The sequence below is a fragment of the Syngnathus floridae genome, chromosome 8 (assembly GCF_059516105.1).
Source record: "Syngnathus floridae isolate MCC-2025c chromosome 8, RoL_Sflo_1.0, whole genome shotgun sequence".
In the NCBI taxonomy this organism is placed as follows: domain Eukaryota; kingdom Metazoa; phylum Chordata; class Actinopteri; order Syngnathiformes; family Syngnathidae; genus Syngnathus; species Syngnathus floridae.
This window is the reverse complement of record NC_142420.1, coordinates 6,806,744-6,832,085: the sequence shown is the minus strand read 5'-3', so window position 1 is coordinate 6,832,085 and position 25,342 is coordinate 6,806,744. Positions and strand designations below refer to the sequence as shown.

General features: G+C 42.1%; 4 protein-coding genes across 10 annotated transcripts in view; 1 reads left to right on the top strand and 3 right to left on the bottom strand.

Moving 5' to 3' along the window:
* The window catches only part of ackr3a (atypical chemokine receptor 3a), a 32,708-nt gene extending 32,203 nt beyond the window's left edge, over positions 1 to 505 (bottom strand). The window contains exon 1 of one of the 6 annotated variants that reach the window (XR_015859847.1): positions 47 to 505. The gene's annotated coding sequence lies outside the window, so the exon portion shown is untranslated. The remainder of the gene's footprint in view (positions 1 to 46) is intronic. The other 5 variants (XR_015859848.1, XM_088383007.1, XM_088383008.1 and 2 more) reach the window with 5 other exon arrangements.
* Positions 506 to 2,493: 1,988 nt separating this feature from the next.
* Positions 2,494 to 5,690, bottom strand: LOC148394265 (NXPE family member 3-like). The gene is made up of 5 exons (XM_088383002.1): positions 5,489 to 5,690; positions 3,961 to 4,742; positions 3,638 to 3,708; positions 3,353 to 3,562; positions 2,494 to 3,212 (listed from the first exon to the last, which is right to left on the bottom strand). Exons 1-5 carry the CDS (start codon positions 5,576 to 5,578, stop codon positions 2,644 to 2,646), a joined length of 1,722 nt encoding a protein of 573 aa, XP_088239128.1. The 5' UTR covers positions 5,579 to 5,690; the 3' UTR covers positions 2,494 to 2,643.
* A 1,463-nt stretch (positions 5,691 to 7,153) lies between these two features.
* LOC148394264 (vang-like protein 1) lies at positions 7,154 to 19,013 on the top strand. 2 transcript variants are annotated; one of them, XM_088383003.1, is made up of 10 exons: positions 7,154 to 7,283; positions 10,218 to 10,453; positions 10,795 to 10,966; positions 13,031 to 13,459; positions 13,591 to 13,766; positions 14,286 to 14,419; positions 14,648 to 14,683; positions 16,830 to 16,980; positions 17,432 to 17,666; positions 17,765 to 19,013. In XM_088383003.1, the coding sequence occupies exons 2-10, from the start codon at positions 10,392 to 10,394 to the stop codon at positions 18,023 to 18,025; spliced, it is 1,656 nt and encodes a 551-aa protein (XP_088239129.1). In that variant the 5' UTR covers positions 7,154 to 7,283; positions 10,218 to 10,391; the 3' UTR covers positions 18,026 to 19,013. The 2 variants fall into 2 exon arrangements, with proteins under 2 accessions (XP_088239129.1, XP_088239130.1); XM_088383004.1 differs by lacking the exon at positions 14,648 to 14,683.
* Positions 19,014 to 19,256: 243 nt separating this feature from the next.
* casq2 (calsequestrin 2) lies at positions 19,257 to 24,661 on the bottom strand. Its single transcript, XM_088383006.1, has 11 exons — positions 24,155 to 24,661; positions 22,807 to 22,891; positions 22,428 to 22,528; positions 22,148 to 22,259; positions 21,421 to 21,494; positions 21,213 to 21,343; positions 20,904 to 20,949; positions 20,758 to 20,812; positions 19,961 to 20,061; positions 19,813 to 19,887; positions 19,257 to 19,723 (listed from the first exon to the last, which is right to left on the bottom strand). The coding sequence occupies exons 1-11, from the start codon at positions 24,389 to 24,391 to the stop codon at positions 19,532 to 19,534; spliced, it is 1,209 nt and encodes a 402-aa protein (XP_088239132.1). The 5' UTR covers positions 24,392 to 24,661; the 3' UTR covers positions 19,257 to 19,531.
* Positions 24,662 to 25,342: the final 681 nt, after the last annotated feature.

Sequence of the window (25,342 nt, the reverse complement as noted above, 5' to 3'; positions counted from 1 at the left end):
TTGAGATCATTAAAAGCAAACATAAACCAACCAGACCCCAACTTACCCATTTCTGAGGTCAGCTGTCACAAAGCTCCCAGTGAGTGTGAAGAACAACTAAAGTGGGCAACATCAACTGTGAAGGCTTTATATACTGCAAGACTAATTGGTTCCCACAGGTGCTGTAATCAGCAAATAATACCATCTACCAATCAGAAGACAAAACAAAATGACTTTTCAAAAGCTGCTTGTTGAGTGACTGCTAGCATACAACAACAAAATGTATGAATATTTCCATGATTAAATGCATGCCTATATTTCCTGTTCTCGTCCAGTGTTGATTATTAATTGTAGTTTTGTGTGTGTTTTTTTTCTTCCTGGACATATTCAAACCATATGAAGCCCAAGGCAAGAGCTGATTCTCTTTTGCCATTCTAAGTGAACTAAGTTGGAGGGCGCTCACAAAGCAAAAAAGGCAAGCTCATCAAAGGCTAACACGAGCTGGCACACATCTGGAAGTCAAATCCCTCGCATGTGCCATCTATCCTGCAGCAACTGTGTGTCTGCTTCATATTAGCATGCAACCTTTATGCAAGTGCGCCAAGAGTTGTCAAGGAGGGCATGATGGGAAGCCGTCAAAGCATTGGCTGCTCTGTTTAACATTTACAACAAATGTGCTGTTTGTGATTTGATGTTTTAACAACATTTTGTGGATGGCATGGGATCACGTGTTTTGCTCTGAGCTAATCTTTCACCACATGGGTTTTGTTTGTATCCTCGCTGGTATGTTTTACACTTATTGTGTCATACTGTACAACATGAAAGACACACGGGAGACTCGCCTGAAGGGGATCTGTGGCATGCAACCGCAGCTTGTAGGCGATCATGTAGAAAAGGAGTTTTCCCTTAATACTTCAGGCTTAGTTTCTGGGAGAAGATGATTTTTTTTCTCTCGGGACATCTTGTGGCCGTTGGAAACTTCACATGTTCATTGAGCTATACAAGTACTATAAAAGGATGGAAAAATGAAGCTTCAAATTTGATTCATGAACCAGTTTTTGTATTTTTCAAATCTAGATGATGCTGAGTTTAATGATGTCATCTCAGTTTATTCTCTGATTTATGTACTCATACCAATTTACCAAAAGCTACATTGGACTAAGAAATAATTTAAATTGAAGAATGGAAATGCAAAATTAGCAATTCTTTTGTAGATATTATTCTTACTTTTGTTTTATTTTTTTTTTACTCTGGTTTACGATGCTAATATCATGAGCCTTCAGTGCCACTGAAAAAAGAGGGTGTTGGTGGAGGGGCCTTTTTACAGCTGGTGTTCCTGCACTGATGCCACGGTGACTCATGTGTTTTGCCTTTTGTGTATAGGGTGACTAAACATACTTAGTTTTAAAGCATGCAAACAGCAATCTTTACTAGATAAATGTCACTGGAAAGAGCACATGTAAACAAAGTGTTACGATTTGTGACCTTTGCTGTGACCTTTCAGACAGCACTGATTCCTATTGGAGACACCGGCTAATAGCCATGTGAGTCATGGAAAATGTTCACAAACATTAAGTACACTTGCACATTATGAGAGTCAGTACAGAAAAATACTTGAATGTCTAAGTTTGCCTTTACAAAACATTAATAACGCTGATGAAGAGCCGATTGTGATTTTGACCTAGCTTTAAAGAGTTCTTGATGGGTAAAGGAAGCTTGTGCTCTGCCCCAAGTTCTGTGTCATTCAAAAATATTGCTTTGGCGCTATCTAGTGGCATTTTGGTGCCAAAAAAAATGTGTTTAATAATATTTTATCATTTTTGTTTAGATAATATGCATTTTACAAAATTAAGGTGTAATTTTTCATGCATATTTATTTTCCCATGATTTTTTTTTACTGCTGTTCTGGTCTGATGTCTTACTCCAAACATACAAATCTTCATGTACTCAGTCGTGGCCCTTAACTGCTGTATTTCAACAGAAAATGTAATTGGGTGTATTTCCATCCACTTCCTGTCGCGCTTTGCGTTCCACGTGCAGTATATCAAGCTCTTACATGTTTGTCAGCCTTGTGAGACTCGAACTGCCAAAATCTGTTGCAGGCCTCAGAGTGATGAAACGATATGCGCTGAACTGTGACTGCAAGCCGCACTTAGAGAAACACTCAAGTTTCATTGTCAGCATCCAAAGTCAATCGTCTGCTTGGCCTGCAAGTGGAAAACACGCATGGGTGGTTCAATAACAAATGTAAGTGGGTGCAACACAGCTGCAAGTGGAAATAATGACTGGTTTACTTGTCCAAATCAATTCTTTGCACGAGGTGACAAAAGTTTATTTTAGCTAAATGGCTCTCCCTACAGCCAACAAGGTGTAACTTACCTTTCCTGCAACAGAGAGAGAGAGAGAGAGAGAGAGAGAGAGAGAGAGAGAGAGAGAGAGAGAGAGAGAGAGAGAGAGAGAGAGAGAGAGAGAGAGAGAGAGAGAGAGAGAACAAAACTGATTAAAAAAATCAAATCTGTTGCGATAAATTTGCCAAATTTAATTTGCAAAATTAAAAAAATCTCAATGAACTTTTGTTTTTTATTAATACTCCTTCGGTTACAACTTGATATTTTTACTCCACGTTTGAAGTGAAGACCTAATATTTTTTACATTCTTCATTTCTTAAATCCCGACATTGTTGCTGGACCGATGAGGGCAAATGTAGGACAACATCCTGTCTACCATGGTCTTGACAATGGGCCTAGGAGGGTGCAGATTATGAGGTTCGTGGTGCGCCACGACCATCTGCCAAGCGTCCACAAACCGAACGTTGAGACCCTTGAACATGGCGCGCAGCACCATGTCCTGCTGCAGTGAAGACCAGTCGCTGTTGTACAGGCTGACATCTTGCTCCAGAGACTGAGGGTTGGCTGTTCGGATCACCACCAGCGTCCCCGGTGCCCGGTTCAGGAGTCGCACCACCGCCTTGCGGATATCCCGGAGACGGTTTATGTACACCTCCACGGGCAAAGTAGTGAAGTGAGCCCAGATGCTGAGCGCCACCACTGTGTCGCCACTGCCGGTCAGGTCGTCCAGCTCGTTAGCGATGTAGCGCAAGTCGTTGCTCGTGACCCACTGAGTGCGCATAGGGGGGCCGTGGATGCGGTACCAGAGCAGTATCTTGTGCTTGGTGTCCACCGCTAAAAAGGGCCCCAACTTTATAGGTTTCCCCAGGTAAAATTTTTTCAGGTCTGCAGGGGAGAAGACAATAAATGCCCGGGTTGCAGGATCATCTGTATGTGCTTTAAACCTCAACAGAGTTGAAAGACTAAATCGGGCTATTTTCATACTGAAGGTCAATTCCGATATTGCGACTGTACGAAGAGCTTACCTGGAAGCATACTGCTAAAATACTCGTACCACTGACGCATAGTGGAGTCGCCATACAAGTAGACTGACTTGCTCGTCAAACACTGAGTGATGGCAGATGCGTCGTTGAACTGGCCCATGGGGACGCCGCCGCCCAGTGGCCTCCACGAGCCCTGGTAGTAGTACCCAGAAGTTGCTAGCTTCACGGGATCCGGTTTTTGAATGCCTTTGTCTACATTGATGACCAACACAATGATGTGAATTAAAAAATAAAAGGCAGCGGTGTCAGTTGGAAGGTTCGCAGTACCTTTGCTGGAAGGCAGCACGTTGATGGTATCTATTGTGGAAGCATGGATGGGAACTTTGACATTCTTGCCACTGATGTCAAAGAAGTCGATTAAAATGGTTGCGAGAGAGAAAAAACAAAAAGATAATGCATCAGGTAAGCACGCAAGGCAGGTTATGACTTTCTCTACTGGTTTTCCCATTTTGTCTTTTTCCAAATAGCTTTAGAACAAAAGCTTGCACAGGGATGGAAGCAAGTTCTAATAGGAATACCCGAATGTCTTTCAGTAGCTTGTTCTGTTTGAAACACCTTTGGAATAGCTGATGTCACTCACTTATTCATACCTTTGAAAGAGCAAAGTTTCCTCATCGGTGAGGAGGTCTCTGGCGTATCCTCCCATGGCATGGTTGTATCTGGTGTCACAGCTGAGCATTTTGGGCTTGTAGCAATACCACGGTTCACCGGTGCGAACGTCGGTGTAGTTACATATTGGCCCCAGTTCTGGCGGCAGACATATGTGGCACATCATCTTCTCAGATTGATCACCTTGGCGAAAGGTGCTGGTGAAGCGCACTCGATCGAGCCGGTGATCCCTTAGCCGCCGCAACACGGCGATGGCTTCACTCGAGTGGACCATCATAACGTCAACCTGAGCCGAGCCCTCCCACAGCAGCGGGAATCGAACGGTATACAGTCCGTTTTCATGGTCCAGGACCTGCCCGGCCACACCCGCCTCGTATTTTGGGGAGTGCAACCGGGCCAACAGCAAATCGCCACCGTAACGCTTGGGTTGGCCCTTGAAGTCACGCAGTTGGATTTGTACTTCCAGCTGGTCTCCCACATACCAACTGGGCTTGATTTTGGAGGTTACGATTGTAAACCGGCTGTGGGTCGGGTCACTCGTCTGGAACAAGCTGGGTGGTGCAGAACCAGAAGGCAGCTGGGGCCAAATGATGGAGTTTAACAGTTTGCGTTCCTCCACTTCATCCTCAAGTGACAATGGCTTGGCCAGATGGGGACAGTAGATGTGATAGTTTTGAAATGTCAGGAGCCTTTCAGACAGACTTGATGACCGATTCCAGGTCTGGACCTCGTCTAGTACTGACACTGTGTTGTAGTTCCAGTTCTGAAGAAATGACAAGAGATGCATACTATGTTATATTCTAATTATGGATCATCCATTCCTCACACCACGACACAAGTGCAGTTAGCTATCATGCCATCAAGCAATTGAATAGCTGACCTTCCACCTACACAATTTTCCAGTCTGACAAGTATGTTATCGCTGTTTGGTATGGTTCTGCTCTGTCTGGTTGAATGAATGATAACTATGTGGGCAAATAATTTACAAACACAGATCATTGTAAGGCATAAATGTAACTTTTTGCAGTGCAAATGTATTGTTGCTAGTACTACAAAAAAAATACAAATACAGAATACATAAAATGTGATGTTGAAAAACATCTCATGATGTTGGCAATCATCTTTAAGAGGAAATTATTCCTGAAAATATAATTGATTCAATAGACTTTCTTGAGTCATTATTAAATTGTGCATTGCAATATTATTGTTTTATTCTCACTTACCTAAATTCTAATAATTCCTTGTTGTTGCTGTGTTCTAATTAGGCAATAATCAATTATATTTCATTGAAAGTAATTCAATAAAAAAATCAAGGTCCCCTATATGCATGTTAGCTATCCACTTCCCCATATCCATCTCACTCAATAAAGACTGTGACACTTTTGTTTGTCCTGTCTGTTCCGTCACACCTGATCTTTTGTTTTCTTTCAAGAGAGGTAGACTCACAAATGTTAGACACCTGTAAACCTAGGAGAACATCTGAGAACAAACGTAACAAACTTCTCTTACCTTGCCAATGGCAATGTTGTACAGCAGGGAAATGATTCCGAACAGGATGACAATGCTGAGTACATACTTCCAAACCTTTAAGGACATCATTTGGATCGTGGCGATCTCCTGCTGTCACTGCACTAATGAACGACAACTATGAAGTAACCTGATGAGCAGGTTGATCTAGTAGTTAATTGCACATTTCTAAAGGACAGTGTTCATTTGTGCGGGTGTGAATGTGTGTGTGTGTGTTTGTTTGTTCTTTGAGTTGTTTGGGGCCACGGTAAATAAACCATTGGAGACAGAGTACCAATGTTCTTTAACTTCAGCATCTCTGAACTTTGAAACACCTGGAAACACCGTACCTCCTTAACAATGTGTTTTAACAAAGGTCCACTTTATTTATTTATTTTTTTGCAGTTCTAGTACCCTCTAGTGGCGGGTTTGAGAATGCATCGTATAGCAGCCAAATCCTATCATTCAGAAACTGCCCACATTAGAAGCAATTAAGGATTGATAATATGATAGGGTTAAAAATTGGACATGGAGCAGAAAGTGGTGGAAATCATTTTTGTTTCCAAAAATGAAGTCTTCACTGTAGTGTATGTCTCCCTACAGTGAGGAAGTGTCATGTCAAATCCAGAGCATCTGGGTTCCTTTTTTTTTTAATGCAGCTTATTAGCAGCCCGTGTAATTTATTGCACTCCATTGAGTGCTTCTGTCAAATAATTCCTCATATTATATGGCGGGGAGGTTCCCTACAGAGAGGTGGCAGGTGTTTCTCCAGATGACCACCATATCCATCTATAGCTTCTCTCTGGAGACACTAACACAGATGTACATGCACTCAAATGAGTCAAAAGCCACACAAAAAAACTCACTAAATTTTATCTGTCATGGTGATGAAATTATACACTTGATTAGGGGAGAGAATCCTTAACTTCCAGTTATGTTTTTAATGTGAGGATCAGGCTGTGGATATGAACTCACTGATGACCTTCTCCATTAGTCTTGGGCATTATATGGTTTTCCTCATGCGCCTTCATTATGTGCATCTCTTCTGTGTGATGTGGCCTGGGGGGTGGGGGCATTCTTTATGTTCATAGCAGCAGCTGCAGCAGCAGGAGTAACATGACACACTTTGTCTACACACTGTACACAAGGTAGGCTGGCCTCAGCATGCTACCACATCAGAGCTGGCCGCTAATGGGACAGAGGAGGTTATGAAGGCCATTCAAGGGGTCATTAAGTTTAACTATTCCGTCCTGTATGGGTTAAAATGGTTCAACTAAAAATATCTAAGGTGAAATTGTTGTATTTATGATATACGATCACTTTTTCCAGATCAAGACCCCAATTGGTTTTACGCAAATTTTCTGAAATTCTATTTTAACATCAGCATATACTATTAAAAATATATATAATTATGTAAACAGTTGCAATTGGTCTCAACAAATTCCATTGAATGGGTGTCAGAATGGCACAACACTCACAATGGCACGATTTATTTTCTCATATGATTTTATTTCCCTTTAATTTTTAATCTGCATATTTGTTTTGGTTTTTTTGCTATTTGTGAATCTTCTCACTATTGTCCTGAAAGGACATACCGCTTTAAAAGGGCGCCCTCTAGCGGCAGAAAGCTATGTCACACTAATTGATTTCACCGCGCGCGTGTGTGCGTGTGTGTGTATGAGCGTGTGTGAGAGAGTAGCTTCTTCCATGGTGCCTTGCGCTTCTGTCAGCACAATGGCCGGGCTCGAGTGAGGCAAGAGACTTCACCTCTTCGGGGAAGGAACGATGAGGAGGAAAGGTAGGGTTATTTTTTCCTCCTCTCATTCCATCAATTAATGATTCATATAATCCGCGCGAGGCGTTCGTGATCCATTCAAGTTGAACGCGGCCACGGTTGGCTTTTTACCTGCGACACGATAACGCGCGTGAAATTAGGACTCCGATCACGTGACACCTTGCAAAAGGCTATTTGAAATCGACAAAAACAGCGTTTTAAGATTATAACTCAGGATCCGATGCAGCCCATCACTGGCTAAAAGAAAAGGGCAGGGTGCCTCCTCCGTCTGCACCGCTGTGCACAGCTGGATGGAGCCTTGCTTTACACGGCCTGAATGCACCACGCATGCATGCCATGCTCCACGCGTCGGTTATTGATCAGGGCGGTCAATCGGATCACTGTGATCTGCCCTCTTGACGGGATTTGTATTGCAGGTGTTAATGAAGAGTGGACTATTGTGCGCGCTGGTGTAGTGTAGTGGAGAATAGAACCTCCCCCATGCAATCACCTCTCACTCCCCTCACCCGCCCTATGCGATGTACTGGTATTGAAATTATTTTAAAACATCTATGTCTTGATTCCATCAACTCCATTTGACTAAGGTTTCTTAAGGGAAATACATTAAACGTTGCCCTACTTAACATTGCATAATGTTTCTCATAATCGGCATGATGCCATCTTATGTGCCCAAAATTCTTTAAATACCTCAAATGTATTTCTCTTTTCAACATGAAGAGTAATATTTGGATACAGTGTTATTTTTTTATTTATTTTTTTTAGAAGAACTAGGCTAAAGTATGTAACTCTGGCTCACTGATGTGACTTTGGTATAGTCAGTTCTTACTTAGTGATGGCCATTCTTTTTAATTTTCCATTCATTATTAGTTGATTTAGGATAAATAGTAAAATAAGAAATAATATTAGTTTTCAAAAAAGCATTTATTCTTAGAAAGTCAACAATTTTGTAGTTATTTATAAATAATTAGGTAAAGGATTAAATTAATACCAAATTTCAAACGGTGCATTAATTTTTATTTTAATATTAAAATAAATTTGTTTTATGTAAATATTTTTTTCCAGCTACCACGATAGGTAACGTATGGGGCATGTTATATGTTGAAGATTTCTAACGTAGTTATAATAAAGCTACAGGAAGGAGGACAGACGGCTCATAAGTATAACGGCTTAGGGTGGGGGGGGGGGGGGGGTGTACAGGTGCCATGGCAACCAGGCCTCAGCATGTGATGAAGTGTGAGGCTGATCCGGGTCATTTAAGGTGCCGGAGTTACATTCATGAAATCTCACATTCCAAACCTCACTCTGACTTTCACTTGGTACTGTTTGGAGGCCAAATGTGTTTTTTTTTTTTTCTCTGTTATACACACCACCATACATTTCATGCTAACATTGGAATGCTAATTGTTAAATATAGTTATCGGGAAATGATTGCTGTCTAAATCAAATGTATCCACTAAATAACTGCTCAGAGAAATGGGGCCTTACAAATCTGGACCTTGTTGCACATAATAGTACACAAATAATGTGCATTTTGTCTTTTGATAGGCCGTCTGATGAGTGGATGTGCTCATGCGTGATGACGGTCGCTCCTCAACCGCTAAATAAACGCAATAATGAGTGTTTGTTTTACATTAGTGTCACTTTCTTGCTGCTCACTCTCTTCCCGGCGCACTCGACCGCAAGCATCCGCACTCATGCATCACCGGACAGCATGCTGTAAATGTCTCAAAGGGAAACTAGAATTTTAGGGGGGATTTTCCCAGAGAGATTTGATATTCAGAGACAGGGAAGTGGATCAGGAGTCCCACGTGACGCTATTGTAAATATTAATCTGTCAGGTTGTAAGCGATAGTTTTTCTTTCCCTGTGGCGGCCATTTTTTCCGCATGGCCTGGTTCGGCGCCACCTCTTGCCTTGGCCCACATTCCGCTTTCTCTCGCCCAGAGGTCAGTAGCCGGGAGGGGGATTTAACAGATTTTAATCGAATCAACATCTTATTCATCTGAGTTTACGGCTGCCGCGTGTGATGTGAGGCCATTGTGCGCACTGTGACACATTCAACCCCCGCTCGCATGCGTACATGCAAGTCGATCTCTCAGTCTGATTGATTGTTATTGCTTAATTGGGGCCCTGTACCTCCGGCGTTGCCACGGTAACTGTGGACGCTCCAGATGTCAACGCAGATGAGATGTAGACACTAGATGTAATGATGAAATGGCAAGATTTATGATGCGCTTTTATTTTAATTTGTGGAAAATTAACTAAACAGGCAATATCAAACTGTTTTCATCCATCTGAAGGGGCGGCCATTTTGACATTTGCTATCGACTGAAAATGACATCACCAAGCCTTAGGTCATAACCAAATATGGCTCAGCACTTTTCTGAAGATGAGCCAACACTAATGCAACATGATACTGGTTTTATTAAGATGTTGGTTAAATGATGGATCTTGATGCCTTGGCACCATAAAATCCTGAGCCTCTACTGTTGATGAGTCTGCGGTTACACAATGATTAGTTGAATCATTTTGATTGGAAGCAAAATAAGACAGCTACTTAATGGGAAGGAACATCTCCAAACTGCGATAACATGCACTTTGAAAAATTTGTATGGAGAATAATCTCCTGCATTCAAGACGGGGCTCGTAATGGTGATAGATGGGCAGTTGCCATGACAACGGCGGAGCGACAGCGTAATGAACGGTCGTGGATGGCCGAGCAGCGGGGTATCAGCGTGCACGCAAATGGAAAGGACAGACTGGAGTCTGGACAGATCATTGGAAATGACTTGTGTGTCCGCATGAGATGAATAAAACATGAGTGTCATTAACTGCACACTTGAACCTCAGCGAAACGTTGTTGTGCAAATGTATCTTGTTCTTATTGTAACTCGTGTTGATGCTACTGCTGGTGTGTTCGGGTGTGTCTGTGTTTCAGGTCACTGCGGTTGCCAAAGAAGTTGGACAAGATTGTAGTCAGTCGCTGTGGATTCCTGAGGCCTTTTGAGGGCCTGTTTCCATAGCAACCTCCTCGGTCCCCGCGAGGACCACCGCCAACCGCCCCCCCCCCTTTCCTCCATAAAGAGAACGTGACCCCGTGAACGCAACAGGAATGGACACAGAGTCGACCCACTCGGGCTACTCCAGCCGCTCGGGGAGGTCAAACCGACACGGGTGAGTTTCCCTGACAGTTCTGATGTTTATTGAGCCTACTGGTAACTTTGATGAGCTAATCAAGGGCGGGAAGGCGGGTAGACAGGCAGTCATGTGATTTTGGGTCCGGCTGCTCTAATCACTGATGCGTTCGGTCTGGGTTCCAAACGAGAGAACTATTTGAGTTTAATCTGTCGTTCGCCTTGCAAGATGAAATGAATACATTTGCATAATCTACTATTTTTTTTTAAATGATTTTCTGAATCCTTGATGCAACTCTGGATCTCATTCGATCGTGTTCAGTGTCCTGACAAGTGAGCGCTATGACGTTCTCTTTACCTCATGCCATCTTTTCCGTCCAGCGAGCGAGGCCGCGAGCGTCACAAGGCCTGCGGGAGCAAAGACAGCAGCCGCTCCGAGAGGTCGGTCATCATCAATCCCCCGGAGACGTCCTCCCAGGATTCTCCGGTGCACAACGGCGAGCCGCTGCCGGGAGAGCCCTCGCCGGGGGCGGATCCTGGCGAAGAGGGCCAGGTACGTATCTGACAAAAGTGCATCAAGGTGTGCATGTGAGTTTTAATCGCAATGCTTAATCCCAGTATAACATTTCAGCAACATATACAATAGTGTCACAGAAGGATTATTGTTGCTAGAAGAATATATAGAGAGAAGCATTGTTGGGCTATCACTGTATACAAACAAAAACAGAATAGTGCAGGCATACCAGAGATAATAATTGGAAAAATAAATATCCATCCAGACTTTGTGAAGAATTCCCAAACTCTACCTATTTTTTCTTCTCCTGCCTCCTCCAAAACAAAACACACATTCCAGGATGTCATGTGACTCGCAGCCATAGCCAGCTCGTAGCTTCCGTCCTTTGTCTGCAATGTAAGGTAATCTGCGCTCGCAGGCCTTCCATCACCTTCGGCAGGTTTTTTACCCTTTCTTCACATTAGAGTAAGGAGAGGGAATGACACATTCTTATTGCCTTACATCAGTTTCTGGCACTTTGAAGAAAGCTGATAGGACTAACCCGCCATGTTCACATGCGTGTCACTGACATGAGTCTCTTGCTGCTTTATGAGCCTTGGATGTTGTGACTTGATGCCAGAGGGCATTAGATTGGGTTTCCTGGCTGCAACTAAACTGAGACATCTCTTTCTGACCAGGGATTCTGATGCTTATTTGTATATCTTGTATAAACTATTAGGATGCAGGGCTTGGATAAAACATTGTTTCTTGATGTATTGTCTCCAGATGGCCAAGGCAGGCCACAAGGAGCAGCACTGTATCTACTGAATTGAAGCCCCAAAATAATGTGTGTTTAATTCTTTATATTTTATTGAATTATGTTGTGACTGTATGGTCTTTATGAATTGCATTATGTTTGCTTTTAAAACACAATTTCTTTTTTTTATTTTGGAGCTCCTCACGTATTAGCTCGCCATGTCATAACAACAAAGTGTACATCAACCATAGAAGGTCTGTCAGGTGACTGATACCGTGTTAACCTCCAAGGTCACCAGTGAGGCTTATGGCTTGTGTTTGTAAATGTATGCAACTATTTGACTGGGCCTGACACTGCAGTAATTCCTTCCTAAAGCCTTTCCGTCCACTCTTTGCATTGACCTAGCGACCCGGCGTCCTGATTAGTGCAGTGATAATCTTGAGGATTAGTCCTCGGAGAGTTAATGGCAGAAGCGTATTAGCTCAGTCAGAGGGTTATTGTTTAGCAGCTGGTCACATGAACGCTTATTTGCGCAAATATTTTGGTTGAGGAATGCTACCGCATTAATTGCTCCAGTCGGATATTGCTAAGTTTGTGGTATTAATTATATGATTTGTGATGAGTACAGCAAAGACTCAAGTGCAAATATTCACTGTCTGGCCCATTCACCAAATGAAATGAGCATTAAAAGAGACATGCATGCCGTACTCGACCTTCACATTCACGCATGAAATCACAGTTTTTCCCTGCCCCCCCATTTTCTGCACCATAGAGGAAATCATTAAGCAGGGACCTAAATGGTGGGAAGACTTTCATCCAACAATTCACATTGCTCTCATAGTCCAAACTCAAAATTGACACCCTTGTAATCATATCTTGATTTTTTTTTTTTTTTATCCCGTGCTGTGTTGGGAGAATTATGCAGTGCTTCTTCACACTGAGGTGACGGCGAATAGTTAATTAGAATGAGTCAAAGTGTTTGTGGTGCAGAGAAGACGAAGACAACGAAGAAGTGTGACTCTAATATGTTATGACGGCTGAGGGAAGAGTTGATCCATTTTGTGTACGTTATGTCGGCGTGTGAGTTCTCCTGTGTGCATGTCGCCCTACATTAAATCTACATCAAAGCATGTTTGAAGACTTCTCATTAAGAATGAACCCCACAAAAAAATAAAATTCACTATTAATAATTTGGATTTCGACATTTTGTGACTTGAGGGGTAAGCGAAAGATGTTTACAAAGAGCCTTGAAGCTTCAAAATGATCTGTCACTGTTTTTTGGGGCAAATTTCTTACTCATACTAATATCACAGAATTTCCCAATAATGTTGAAAATACTCAAATGGAGATGTGTCACTCACTTCTAGGATGACAACTGGGGGGAAACCACCACGGCAGTGACCGGCACCTCCGAGCTGAGCATTTCCCAGGAGGAAGTGGTGGGCTTGGGCAAAGGCATCCAGGACCGGACCCGAAACTTCCGCCGTTACCTCCCCTTAGCTGTGGGCCTGTGTGTGGGTCTGCTGGTTCTGGTCACCCCGCTGGTCTTCCTGCTCTTGCCTGTAATAATGTGGCCCGAAAGACTGCAGCCTTGCGGCGCCGCCTGCGAGGGTCTCTTCCTGTCCCTCTCCTTCAAGCTCCTCATGCTCCTCACGGCCATCTGGGCACTGTTTCTCCGGCCAGCTCGCGCGAGCCTGCCCAGAGTGTGCGCGTGCCGGGCCTTCCTCACCACACTCACCCTACTGCTCACCATGTCCTACTGGCTCTTCTACGGTGTCAGGATCCTCGAGGCACAGGTGAGCGCAATATGCTTCTCCTTCTGGTATGTGCATCTTGCTTCTTTAATATTAGTCATTTTTCACATTGGATGAAGAATTATAGATAACTCAGTATATCAAACTGCAGTGATTGGTGTGCTCCAATACAGGATGAGGACTATCACGGTGTGGTCCAGTTTGCCGTGTCCTTGGTGGACTCCCAACTTTTTGTCCACTACCTGGCGGTGGTCCTGCTGGAACTCCGCCACCTCCGACCTTGCTACAGCGTGTGCGTCATTCGATCCACCGACGGAGAAACGCGTCACTATAACATTGGGCAACTCAGGTACATAGAAACTCCATTATAATGCAATTTAGAATAGAAATGACATGAGCCAGGTCATCACATACTGCACACTTCACAATCAACTCCATTTTGTTTCATTTAATACAAGGCATAAAGGCCTTTGCCAATGTAGTGTGTAATTTTAGGCCCATCCCAGAGAGATGAAAAGTGGCATAACAGAGTCAGTCAGTCTCTAGTTTGCCTCAAGCGGGATATTCTAGAGGGAATTGGATGCTGTCAGATTTTGGTCTCATCTGATGGAGTGTGTGGATACGTCATGAGTGGTCGACAACAAAAGAGGGCATGAGATATAATACGAGTAAAGGTATTGATATTCGTATTTCTTTCTTACATACGGTCACTTTTAAGTCTTCAATGCTTCATGAAGTGGTTCAAAGGTGAGTCCAAGGCTAATGAAAGCATTAAAAGTCACAAATAGCTGGGTAGTATCATTGACGGAGGTCATTACGTTTTTATGGTGTGAATCACCAGTGCCTGTGTCACTTTTGTGTCACGCAGCATTCAGAATGCAGCCCTCACCGTTTTGGAGTATTACTACCGAGATTTCCCGCTCCACAACCCGGCGCTCCTCTCGGCCTCCAAGCATCGTGCCGCCAAGCACCTGGCTGGATTAAAAGTCTACAACGTTGACGGTAGGCAGGCACAGCTCAAGCATAATAGAGAAGTTGTGCATTTGATTCGCTCCGGTTGGTTCTTGTGGTTACGTCATACTGTGGAAGATCTCACGTCGGAGCAACACTAATTTTTTTTTTTTTTGAAAGCCTTAACCTGAGAACTAAGGCAGAGGTTCTAAACACAAAGTTTGAAACACAAGTCCAATTTCGAGTTGTGATCTTGTGCTCTCCTTGTCCACTGAGCAGCTTTGAGAAGCAGGCTGAGAAGATTGCTGCGGGAGAGTAAGTACGGCACTGTGGAAATTTGCCTTTCCCTTGCAAAGCACTTTAAAAATCACAGGAAGCCAGAAATAAATTGATTAATCGGCCAATATCAGCTCTTTTTAAATAATCTTTTTTTAATATACAATAACATATTGCAACGCAAGACAAAGATATACTCTTGCCCGTAATTCATACATTTATTGTTGTAAGCTAAAGAGGAAAATATAGAAGTTATTTTATTCATTGTATTAAAAGAATTGGCCGATTATTCGGTTATTTAAATTTCAATTCACCAAATATCGGCATGGGCTTCAAACAATCCTTCTTAGTCACACCCGAAGTTGCACTTGAAAATGTTGCACTGTTGGCTATCACTCCACAAATGCACAAGGTTTTCGTGATGTTCGTATCCAAGAGTCACGTCCTCGTCGGCCCTCCCCCCCTTTCAGCAGAAATGCCTCTAGGGGGTGGTGGGATTTGAATCCTTAAATAATTCATCAGAGAAGCGCTCATTCCTCACATACACTCACTCCAGCTTCCTTTTTTACCTTTTTTTTTTCATTTACCCTCTTTCTCACCTGCTCGAATATGCTTTCACACACATGCAAATCAGGTTAATGATTCAGATCTTAGTCTATAGCCCCCCCAACACCTTTTACCTCCCCCCCCCCAACATGCTGGTGTACTTATCATCCTCATGATGATGAGCTCCACTTGCTCTACTGCATGAGATCATGTGCAAAGCTGCAAAGTCACAGAACTGTCTTAATGTTGGATGAAGCACAGCATCATGAATGTTTCATCTGCATCGCCTTAAAAAGATTTCTGCATCAAAGGAGGCCTTTTCCTCTTTGCAATCTAGTGTTTAAATGTATATATTGTATTTAAATATACTGAATTGACTAAAGCCTCTGTATGTGACTTTTTGGTGGTCTGCCTCTTCAGTCATTATGGCCACGAAAGGTAAATTGGCTTGGCAATGAAGCCCGCAAACACAAAAAGAAAAAAAAATAAGAAAGAAAAACAGTTACCCACGAGAGTTTATATCAACCGATGAAAGTTATTTTTAGATGCACCAGCGTTTGCAGTGTTCCACAAACTCGTCTCTTTTTTTAGACGCACATAAATCTTACCAATGCATTGGGTTTTGGTAAATGTGTGCACACACCAATAAACTATTGCCATTCAAAAAAAAAAAAAAAAAACAGCGCACCATACCTCAATAGAGCGTTGGCCAGCATTGATGAGATTTTGTGAAGAAAAAAAAAAAAGGACATGCAGGTTTGTCTCTGAAACACGGCAAATAACTCATGAAGGTACCCAAAATAACTATTGGCTTCCTGTCAATCCCTGCCATGTTCAAGGTCACCACGGGTTTTATATGCTTCCCAGTCCAATGAATAGCAATGCATGAGAGTCTCTCTAGTGGCATGGAAGTAAATTACATCAACGCAAAATGAAAACGCGAGAGGACAAAAATGGCTCATACATATACATTAGCAATTCATCCTTTTACATTCCTGGTCAATTAAGTGATTTAGCAATTGAATATACAGCTAAATTCATTCCTGAAATAAATACATGTAAATGAATTTTAATTAAATATATATTCCTAATACATTAGGAGAATAATCTGATTTCTTTTTATCCCCTACAAATAAATTGAACTGTTTTTTCTACTACGAATATATTTAACATGCATCAAAATATTTTAATATAAATTGCTAGAACCCTATGATATTTAATAATTTATAATAATTTATAATGTTATGCAAGATGCTGTAATGTTCAGTTAAAAATTCAAAGGACACGCCAACTTTCATGAGTTGCATTTAATTATTTTTTTTAATTATATTGTACCTCTATTTTTCATTCTAAATTGATATTAATTCTCTGTTTGACTTTTAGTGACAGAGACTAATGTTGGCCAAGAAAAATTGCAGTCTACACTCGCCAAATCTTTATGTTGAACAAGGTTATTAAATATTAAATGTTTTCAAATGAATGTATCCGTGTGAAGGTCGACACTCTCCTGAGTCTTTCCACTCCACCCTTTGTTCTCCACATGGAGCCACAGTCCATTAATCTGTGAGAGCTCACTTCCTCAGGCTCAAGGTGATATCATCAATTCAGCTCTTGTCCTCACTCTTGTTTTTGAGCGCAGCTCCAGGGAGTGCGGCGGGGGCGCAGCCTGCTAATGGAAACCAGTCCCAGGCCATGATCGCTGCCGCTGCCAAACGTAAAGATAGCGCCCATAATGAGCTGTACTACGAGGAGGCCGACTACGAGAGACGAGTACGCAAACGGAAAGCCAGGTAACTCAAGGACGCCATTACCTTGTGGACTTCAGTCATGAAACACGGTGACGTCCCTTTCAATATATTCCAGAACCATAGGTGAAAAATATAGGAAGACCATAGGAAAAAAACATTTTATAGTGTCCTCACTCATGCTTTAAACTACATTTAAATTTGACCATCCCTGCTTTACGCAATGGATATTTGAACAAAAACAGTGGTGCAACACTTGTAGACAAACACTGTCATCCTCTCCTAAAAAGGAGACTGCATTGTACTGCCCCTAGTGGCCAAGGTGGGCGCACCAGCAGGAGCAACACATTTAACCGAGTTAATTGGGTTAAATCTTGATGTGCGAAATGTTTAATTCAATATTATTATGTTTCAATAGAGTGCTATTTTCCAAGGTTACAGAACAAATGAAACTCATAGGCGACACTGTAATCCAAATTCTTACGCCCTTGGTCAGGTTGGTGGTGGCGGTGGAAGAGGCTTTCACGCACGTGAGGCGCATGAAGAAGGAAGACGAGCAGGCCACCCCTTCAGACATCATGGATGTGCGGGAAGCGGCTCTGGCTATTTTCCCCTCAATGGCCCGCGCACTGCAGAAGTACCTCCGTACCACTAGGAGGCAGCAGTGTCACAGCATGGAGAGCATCCAGAAGCACCTGGCCTTCTGTCTCATCAATAACATGAGCCCCAAGGTAGGATGGGTTTTAATCACCTCTGACATCTTGAGACCATTGTTTTAAAATATGACAAATAATGTACAAGTATGTTTTACTTGGTTCCATGATGTCAGGCCTTCCTGGAGACGTACCTGTCCCCTGGCCCCACCCTGCAGTACGGCCCCGAGCGCTGGATGGCCGATCAGTGGACGCTGGTGAGCGAGGCGTCCGTAACAAGCGGCGTCAAGGACGGCAGCGACTTTGTGCTAAGGTGCCTCGACTTCAATCTGGCCATCACCGTCAAGAGCATCCCGTACATCCAAGTGAGTGAGGAGTACGTCGACCCCAAATCGCACAAGTTCGTGCTTCTGCTCCAGTCGGAAACTTCGGTGTAACGGCCGGCTGCTCCTCTGGACCTACAGCACTCTTACAATTTCTGCATTTACCTTTTCAAAAAGGCAGTTTTTTTTCCCATCTTTTGCTTACATAATTTGACAGGAAGTTACCTGGATTTTTTTATCTTGACATCCTGTATGCACTATGAAAAAGACTCATTGTTGTGTTTGCATGGAGACGAATGTGTGACTAAGTTTTTAGGATGCAAAAATGTGTTTTTATGGGAGACATTTGCCAAACGTGTGTCTGGAAAAATCACAAAAACCCAACTGCTAGTTTTGAATTAGCTGTTGGTATACAGTATGTACAGTATTTATATGTGAATGTGCATTATTCCCTGCATACTTTTTATATCAAAATGGTGGATTGCTTGGATTTTAACTTTTTTTTATTTAGCTTTGTGCAGGCAAAGATTGTGAATTTGTATACGACAACCACTGTAACCACCACAGTCGATGTTTCACATTTCTGTGTGTACTATGCTGTTTTATAATAACATTTTATATCTAAAAGTATTCCAGCACTTCTCGGCAGCATGAGACTTTACAAATTACATATGAATATTAAATAATTACAGGGACCGTTTTTATTTTTATTTTAAAAGAAGGCATATGATTTAATTTAATTGTGTGGTGTTTGGTTGTAGTCAGCATGAGCATCTCATTGCTGCCACCTATTGACCATTTTGACAAACTGCACATGTCAAAACGACAAATTTGCGAGGGTCAAATTTGTATTTTTAAATTGAATATTGTCATTTCACTGTTACGTACTGTTGTCACTGTAGTTTAGTGATTTCTAATGTTGATGACTCTACATACTTTGTCTTGACTGAAACATTTATCGCAAACTGTGTATAAGTGTACTGTAAGTTTGTGTTATGCGTTTGATGCCTCTTTTGTACTACTGAACAGAACGTCACAGAATCTGTGTCCGAAATGCATTTGTTAAAAAAAAATAAGCTAAATAAAAAGCATTTTTACCGATTTTTCAAGCATTCAATTTTTTGAATCATTTTTCTAATTAATTAAGGAATGGCGTCTGAGCGGAGGCCTCAATTTGCTGCATATTCAATATTGCATAATGTATTGTTACATTAATACCTGTGCGACAGTCAATGAAAAATGAGCATAGTGTTTTCAATGGCAGAATTTCTGAAACATGTGTGTATAATATATGAGTAAATATGAAAATATTGAGGTAACAAAAATGCAGAAAAATGACAAATACTCATGAAGCACCCAGTTTGGTTTATTACCAGTGAGTGCAGATGGAGGTAAAACATGTTAATTTGTTTTTCTGTGCTTTTATGAACAGATGGGATTGTTTTGATCAATGTGATGTAGGCTATATGTGAATCGTCAATCACTAAACCTCCACCTAGTCAATTTACTGTATTGAAGATCCATGTATGCTTAATAAAAACAGCAACTGTTCGCATGTTCTGAAGCAGAATTGCTGATGTTGGTTGGGGTTATGAGATTATTCGTGTTCAAAGATGCGTATTACTCATCGTCGTCGTCATCATCATCATCGTCGTCATCATCATCGTCGTCATCATCATCATCGTCGTCGTCATCGTCGTCATCATCTTCTGTGTTGACTTTTCCCGAGAGGACCTCTTCGATCCAGTCTTCCAGCTCCTGAGCCGTGGGCAAATCCTCCTCTTCTTCCATTAGCAACCACACGCTGTCGGCCTGCACAGTCACACAGACGCATATGTTATGTGATAATGTCACATACTACACACAGACACACACACACACACGACACATCATGGACTTACATCTGTAACGTTGACGACTCCAATCTGCGGTCTGAACAGATCCACCTTGAAGGTCTTCTCCCAGTAGGGGATCAACTAGAGACATTCAAGTGATTGATTGAAATGATCTTCCAATTATTGTTGGCATGAAAAATGTATGAACGCTCACCAGCGGAAAGTCATCAGGGTCAATCCACACAATGCTGAGCTCTTGAACATGTGTGTTGTCCCGGGCCACCTCTTTCAGGATCTCTAAGAACTCGAAACCATCTGAGAGGAACGACAAACATAATCAGCAAGTTTTTTTTTCTTTTTCAGATAAACAGAAATAGAAGATTTGGAAACTCGTGGTTCTCATTGGAAAACCACAATGCACTAGTTTTTTTATTCGAATATACGACTTCTAGGAAAACTAGCAGGCTCAAGGGGAAATCTGCCATAATGATGAACATCTGCATTTTCTCCCTGTTTGTCCAAACAGGAAGTCCTTTGAGTTCTTTTAATAGTAATGGCTGCAAATCATTAAATCTCTCTGCATTATGCAACAAATGCTGGAATGTTTCTCAATATTTTGTTACTGTAGGGCAGAGGAGTCAAACATGTTGCCCTCTGAGAGCTCCTTATAATTTGTATAATAAGGGAACAAATGAAGGTGGTTGGTGGAGTTTTCACTTTATTCTTTATGAACAAAGCCATTTGCTTTTACCTGTCCACCACCCCACACAAATACAGGCAAAGCCTTTCTTGAACTAAGAGTATTTGCATGTATGCAGGGCCGGAGCTAAAGGGTGGCCAGGAGGGGCATCTCTCTGTCATTCTCTGGCCTCTGTATTGCTTTGTACCCAAACACTCTGAATACATGTACCTCTAATAATTGTCCGATCATAATGGACCAAGGGTTTTGAGGGTGACAACTATGCTGAAGGAGATGATCGGTGTTTCAGACAATAGCAAGGTCTCACTTACCTGGGTCCTCCTCCTCTGCAAACGCCACAATGTGGATGCCCTCGATGTCGTCCTCCTAAAAACAAACCAGACGTGTCCAGAAAAAGCAGGGATGAATGTGGCATTGTAACAAGCTGTTGCTAAATTTGTTTTTCATCGAGGCTTACCCAGGTCTCAAACATGTCCTCTGCACGCAGCTTTCTCAGAGTTGGCCTGAAGATACGTAAACGACACTGAGTAATGATACAACACAACCAAAAGGACATTGAAGGAATTAGAAGTAGTTGAATGAGTGCGTTATATTTGGATCTACCATGTATTGTTTTTGTTTTACCACTTTATCATAAATGGTAGCACTTTTGTGCTATGCTATGCTTTGCTTGTGCTATATTTCTTGATCCTTGTAGTGTTTTGACTAAGCTGAACACATGGTAGGTCACATCTTTGAAAGCACTTCCTGTTTCTACTTTGTTTACCGTCTGTTCTCATTTATGAAGTCGACTAGATCATCCTCGGAGAGAGGTTTTCCCGGAATGGTGACGGGCTCCTCCATGAAGGGCTCGTAGAAGTCAACCTCGTTCAACTTCAGGGTGAGCTCCTTGGCCACCTGCAGTGAGAAATACAAAAACACATGTGGCTTCGGGGAAACAACGTAGGTGATGGAATGCTTGCTTGCTCACTCACAGATTTGTCAAAGGTGGCAAAGAACCTGATGTAGGGTTGAAACTGCTCAGCGGCTTCCTTGAAGGCGTCGTAATCTAAAGATGCAAGAACGTTATCTCGCCACCTCTGCTCCATCACATACATGACATTTGCACGTCGCCTGGTTGGAAATAGATGAACTTTGAGCCGCGCTTTTCGCTCCCACACATGGTGCGCTATGGGTCACGGATGTGACAGCAGCTGCGTTGTTCAGACAGGATATAAATGGAGCCGCAAATCCACTGAGATGAAGGGGCAAAATTGCACTGATGAAGTAGCACTGTATTTCTTCAATTAAAAGCAGATAGTAGACACAGAGGCACCAGGACACTATAGCGTAAGGGGTTGTAAGTGGATGAGACCCCCCCCACACACACCCACCCTTTCCATCAAAGAAAAATATTTCCATAAATGTCAATCATTTATATTTAAAAGGCTTTTCCCCCATAAATTACTGTAGGCCCAAAATATAAATTGTGTTTTGACAGAATACAGTATTTTATTTTTTGTAATTGCTTAAAGATGCCACAAGATGGCGTCAAAGTTATGGCTGTTGTACAGTTACTAGCTAATCTTGCATGTTATACTATTGTTGTTTTTAAATCGGCGTTTGAGCTGATTAAAATTGAGCTCGAACAACAACAACACAACAAAAACTTCGCTTGTTTATCAAAATCTAAAATGAGATATTTTCGTTCTTGACACTTACGCTCTGAATCTTCGTCCTTGAAGTAACCAATGACACGGATGTCCTCCTCCATCCTGTCAAAGGCCCTCAGCTCCAGAGCGTTGTCGATCACTTCCACGGGCTCCTCCAATAGCTGCAGAAAAGGAAAACATTTTGGGGGAATGGGTTTGGAATCGGGGTGTCAAGGTTCAGTCAGGGTGAGGGTTTCAAAGGATTATTTCAAGTTTGGGTGGGGCTTCAAGCTGGTGATAGGATTTCAAGTTAAAGTTTGAAATTAGGGTTCATGAGTGGTTGAACTCACATCCAGCAAGAACTCCACCAGGGTGTTGGCTGAGAGCCAGCCGTCAAATTCAATCACACGATCGGCTTTGAACACGTACACGCTGCCTTCCTCCTCCAGGCCTGACGTAGCAGACGGAAATTAAATCAAACAAAAAGAAATCAAATAAAATCTAATTAAATACTGATAAATGACTTGCTCACATACAAAAAAATTCACAAAAAATACATCATTTTTTTGAAATTATATAAAGTAAGATTATGTTCACTTAAGTTGAATTATTTAAAATGGCCTTCCATATTCTTGATATTTCAATTTAATACAAAATCAATAGACAACAACATACTGCAGTTGCATCATATTGATAAAATCATCCTCATCACTCGTTGACTACACTCGCCTAGTTTCTTCGACACCTTGGCATCTTTTTGGGAGTCGACCATTCCAAAGCCGATGTCTTTCTCTTCCATGACTTGAGCCACGAGCTGCAAAAAAACAAAAAATAAATTGCATGTGATGAATTAGAAAACCAGTCATGTGTTATTGCTTTGGTGCAGCCACTAAGTGGGAAGATGTAGATTGTTATACCCTGGAGGGCACAGAGACATAGTTACATAATTAGCTAGATTGTTCTAAAAATAGCACAAAAGTATGAGTGAGGCAGTTGTTCCGAAGTAAACGCTCTCGCTACGACACGGTGATTTATATTTGGATCACAATGCATTTGGATCACAAATGGAGATACGTTCAGTAGACTTGCATTTCTGTCCCTTATTTATTCGACATCAGCGTACTACTCATGAGGGAACTATACAATGTGTACACTGTAAAAATAATAACTGACTTTAAGCTCTCCTTATTCATTTTAGTTGGGAAATTCAACAAAATTTGCTTTTGTGATGTTTGTTGGAGTTTATCCAAATGAAGTGACTGTTTTAGGCCAAAACGGACTTTTTCAATATAGTTGAATATACCAGTCAAGAACACTAGCGAATATCAAAATATCAAGTGTGCATTGCTGGCATGCGATTAACGTCAACTTTAAGCAGGAGGTCGGGACTGTGTGTAACTTGAGATGCAGTGTGCACATTGTTTCCAGCAGTGTATGCTTCAAAAAGAAATTGACTTCACTGTGCGGAGAATGATCTTGAATCGGGAACATAGATATATATTTGAAAAGATCATCTCTTAAAAAAGATGCAATTATTTAATGGAGGCCTTTTTGAACAGTCATTATAGGTAATTGTGATTCAAATAGAACGTCAAATAAAGAAAAGTTCAACTAAATTAAAATAAAATGCCAAGTGTGTGAACTCTTAAAAGTCACAGAACTAGAATTTTATTAAAATGGAATTAAATCACAAATATTATCGATACTATTATTATTGAGCCTTCCCAAAGGTTTTCTAGTGAGCTCTTGCATTGTAAAACAATTAAAGCTCACGATCATGGTGGCATCTAGTGGTGGCATTGAACCTTCTTGCAATGTGACTCCCTCCTCCTGATGGAGTGTGGCCTTCAGGTGTCAGTGTGTACTTGAAAATGAATAATTGTGCAGACATACTATATTTCAGTTTGAATTTTTCAATTGTTGCATGATAAGCAACCCCATTCTAAAGACCATACATGGAGGTCGATTGATGAGCGATGCATTTGATGAATAATGGCAAAATGACAAATTGCATGAATAAAATGTAAGTGTGATATTTCATTTTCTTTAAATGAACCGTATCTTTCATCATGCTCACCTCCAGCACCAGCTCCGTCATCTGATGTTGTTTCTGCTGCTCCTTGTTGTCTGCCAGGGGCTCGTGGTAAAACAAGCATAGCATGTCGTACTGCTTTAAGGCCTTCTTGTAGTTCTTATCGTTGATGTCGAGAACGCGGTCTTTCCCGTCGTACTGCGGGAACTCCAGACCCTTCTCGGCCCGGGCCACGGGCACCAGGCCCAGGCACGGGAGTAGAACCAACCAGAGGGCGAGCATGGTCCTCGACTATGGTGTCCACGAGCTCCAAAAAGTCCCCCAAAGTGAGTGTTGAGTTGATAGTCGCAAAGGTCACGCAGGCCCTGAGAGAGGTTACGAGAGAAAATGTGAAGACTGGAGAAAAAAGTCCATCAGTGTTCCCGAGTTATCCCCAGAAATCCCGCTTTTGCATGCATCCTTTATTTCGCCCTGCTCCTCTCGCTCCTTCACACCTCAACAGAGGAGCGCACGGTCCGGCCCGTGAAGGAGGCTGACCGGGGAGAAGGAACGCCATACATAGCAGCGCTCCACCTCCACCCGTGCGGGGGTAGGCCCATTTTTAGGAGAGCAGTTGTTTGAAGCCTAAAAATAAACGTCCGAGTGAGAAAGAGGGGCGGCTTATAGCGGCTGGATGGCGGTGATGCCGAGCTTTAGGGGGGGTTTGGATATTTTGGGAGAGGACCAAAAACAAAGTGAATGTGTGATTTAGCGCTTTGAGGAGATAACAGCAGAGTATTTTAGGTGACGTGCAAAAGGGCAACTTGAACACCTGTTAATATTATACTGTGGTTCTCATCATGGAAGGATTTTGCCTGAAAATGTTCGTTAAAGTCACGACAAATCTGAACGGAGTCTCATGCACATATTGAAGGTGTGTGATGACATTGCTAAACATCTCAAGAGGGATTCTTTGATGGATGTCGGTCTTCAGAGCATACTGCAACAAGTCACAACATATGCCAAAGATGAAAGTGAAAGCAACAAGACTCCTAAACAAGCAGCAAGCAACACTTGAGTCCAAACAAGGAAAGAAAACAGACCAATGGGCCAATTGATGTATTGCTGTTTTTCCAAAGCAGGCATTTTCACTTAGAGAGACTAATAACGTTAACGGGTTCTGTTTTAGCTTCATGTCCTCTGAAAAAGATCACTGTCTTACACTCGATGGCCACAACATTAGGTACATCTGCA

What these genes read in the sequence shown, in the direction of transcription:
- LOC148394265 (XM_088383002.1), bottom strand. Translation starts at nt 5,578, where the DNA reads ATGATGTCCTTAAAGGTTTGGAAGTATGTACTCAGCATTGTCATCCTG. An exon ending in CGTGCTGCCTTCCAGCAAAG is followed by an intron (nt 3,563 to 3,637) that starts GTACTGCGAACC and finishes TCATCAATGTAG; the next exon opens with ACAAAGGCATTCAAAAACCG. An exon ending in TTTTAGCAGTATGCTTCCAG is followed by an intron (nt 3,213 to 3,352) that starts GTAAGCTCTTCG and finishes TCTCCCCTGCAG; the next exon opens with ACCTGAAAAAATTTTACCTG.
- LOC148394264 (XM_088383003.1), top strand. Translation starts at nt 10,392, where the DNA reads ATGGACACAGAGTCGACCCACTCGGGCTACTCCAGCCGCTCGGGGAGG. An exon ending in TATAACATTGGGCAACTCAG is followed by an intron (nt 13,767 to 14,285) that starts GTACATAGAAAC and finishes TGTGTCACGCAG; the next exon opens with CATTCAGAATGCAGCCCTCA. An exon ending in GAGAAGATTGCTGCGGGAGA is followed by an intron (nt 14,684 to 16,829) that starts GTAAGTACGGCA and finishes TTTTGAGCGCAG; the next exon opens with CTCCAGGGAGTGCGGCGGGG.
- casq2 (XM_088383006.1), bottom strand. Translation starts at nt 24,391, where the DNA reads ATGCTCGCCCTCTGGTTGGTTCTACTCCCGTGCCTGGGCCTGGTGCCC. An exon ending in CAAGGACGAAGATTCAGAGC is followed by an intron (nt 21,495 to 22,147) that starts GTAAGTGTCAAG and finishes TTGCATCTTTAG; the next exon opens with ATTACGACGCCTTCAAGGAA. An exon ending in GAGTCGTCAACGTTACAGAT is followed by an intron (nt 19,724 to 19,812) that starts GTAAGTCCATGA and finishes GTGACTGTGCAG; the next exon opens with GCCGACAGCGTGTGGTTGCT.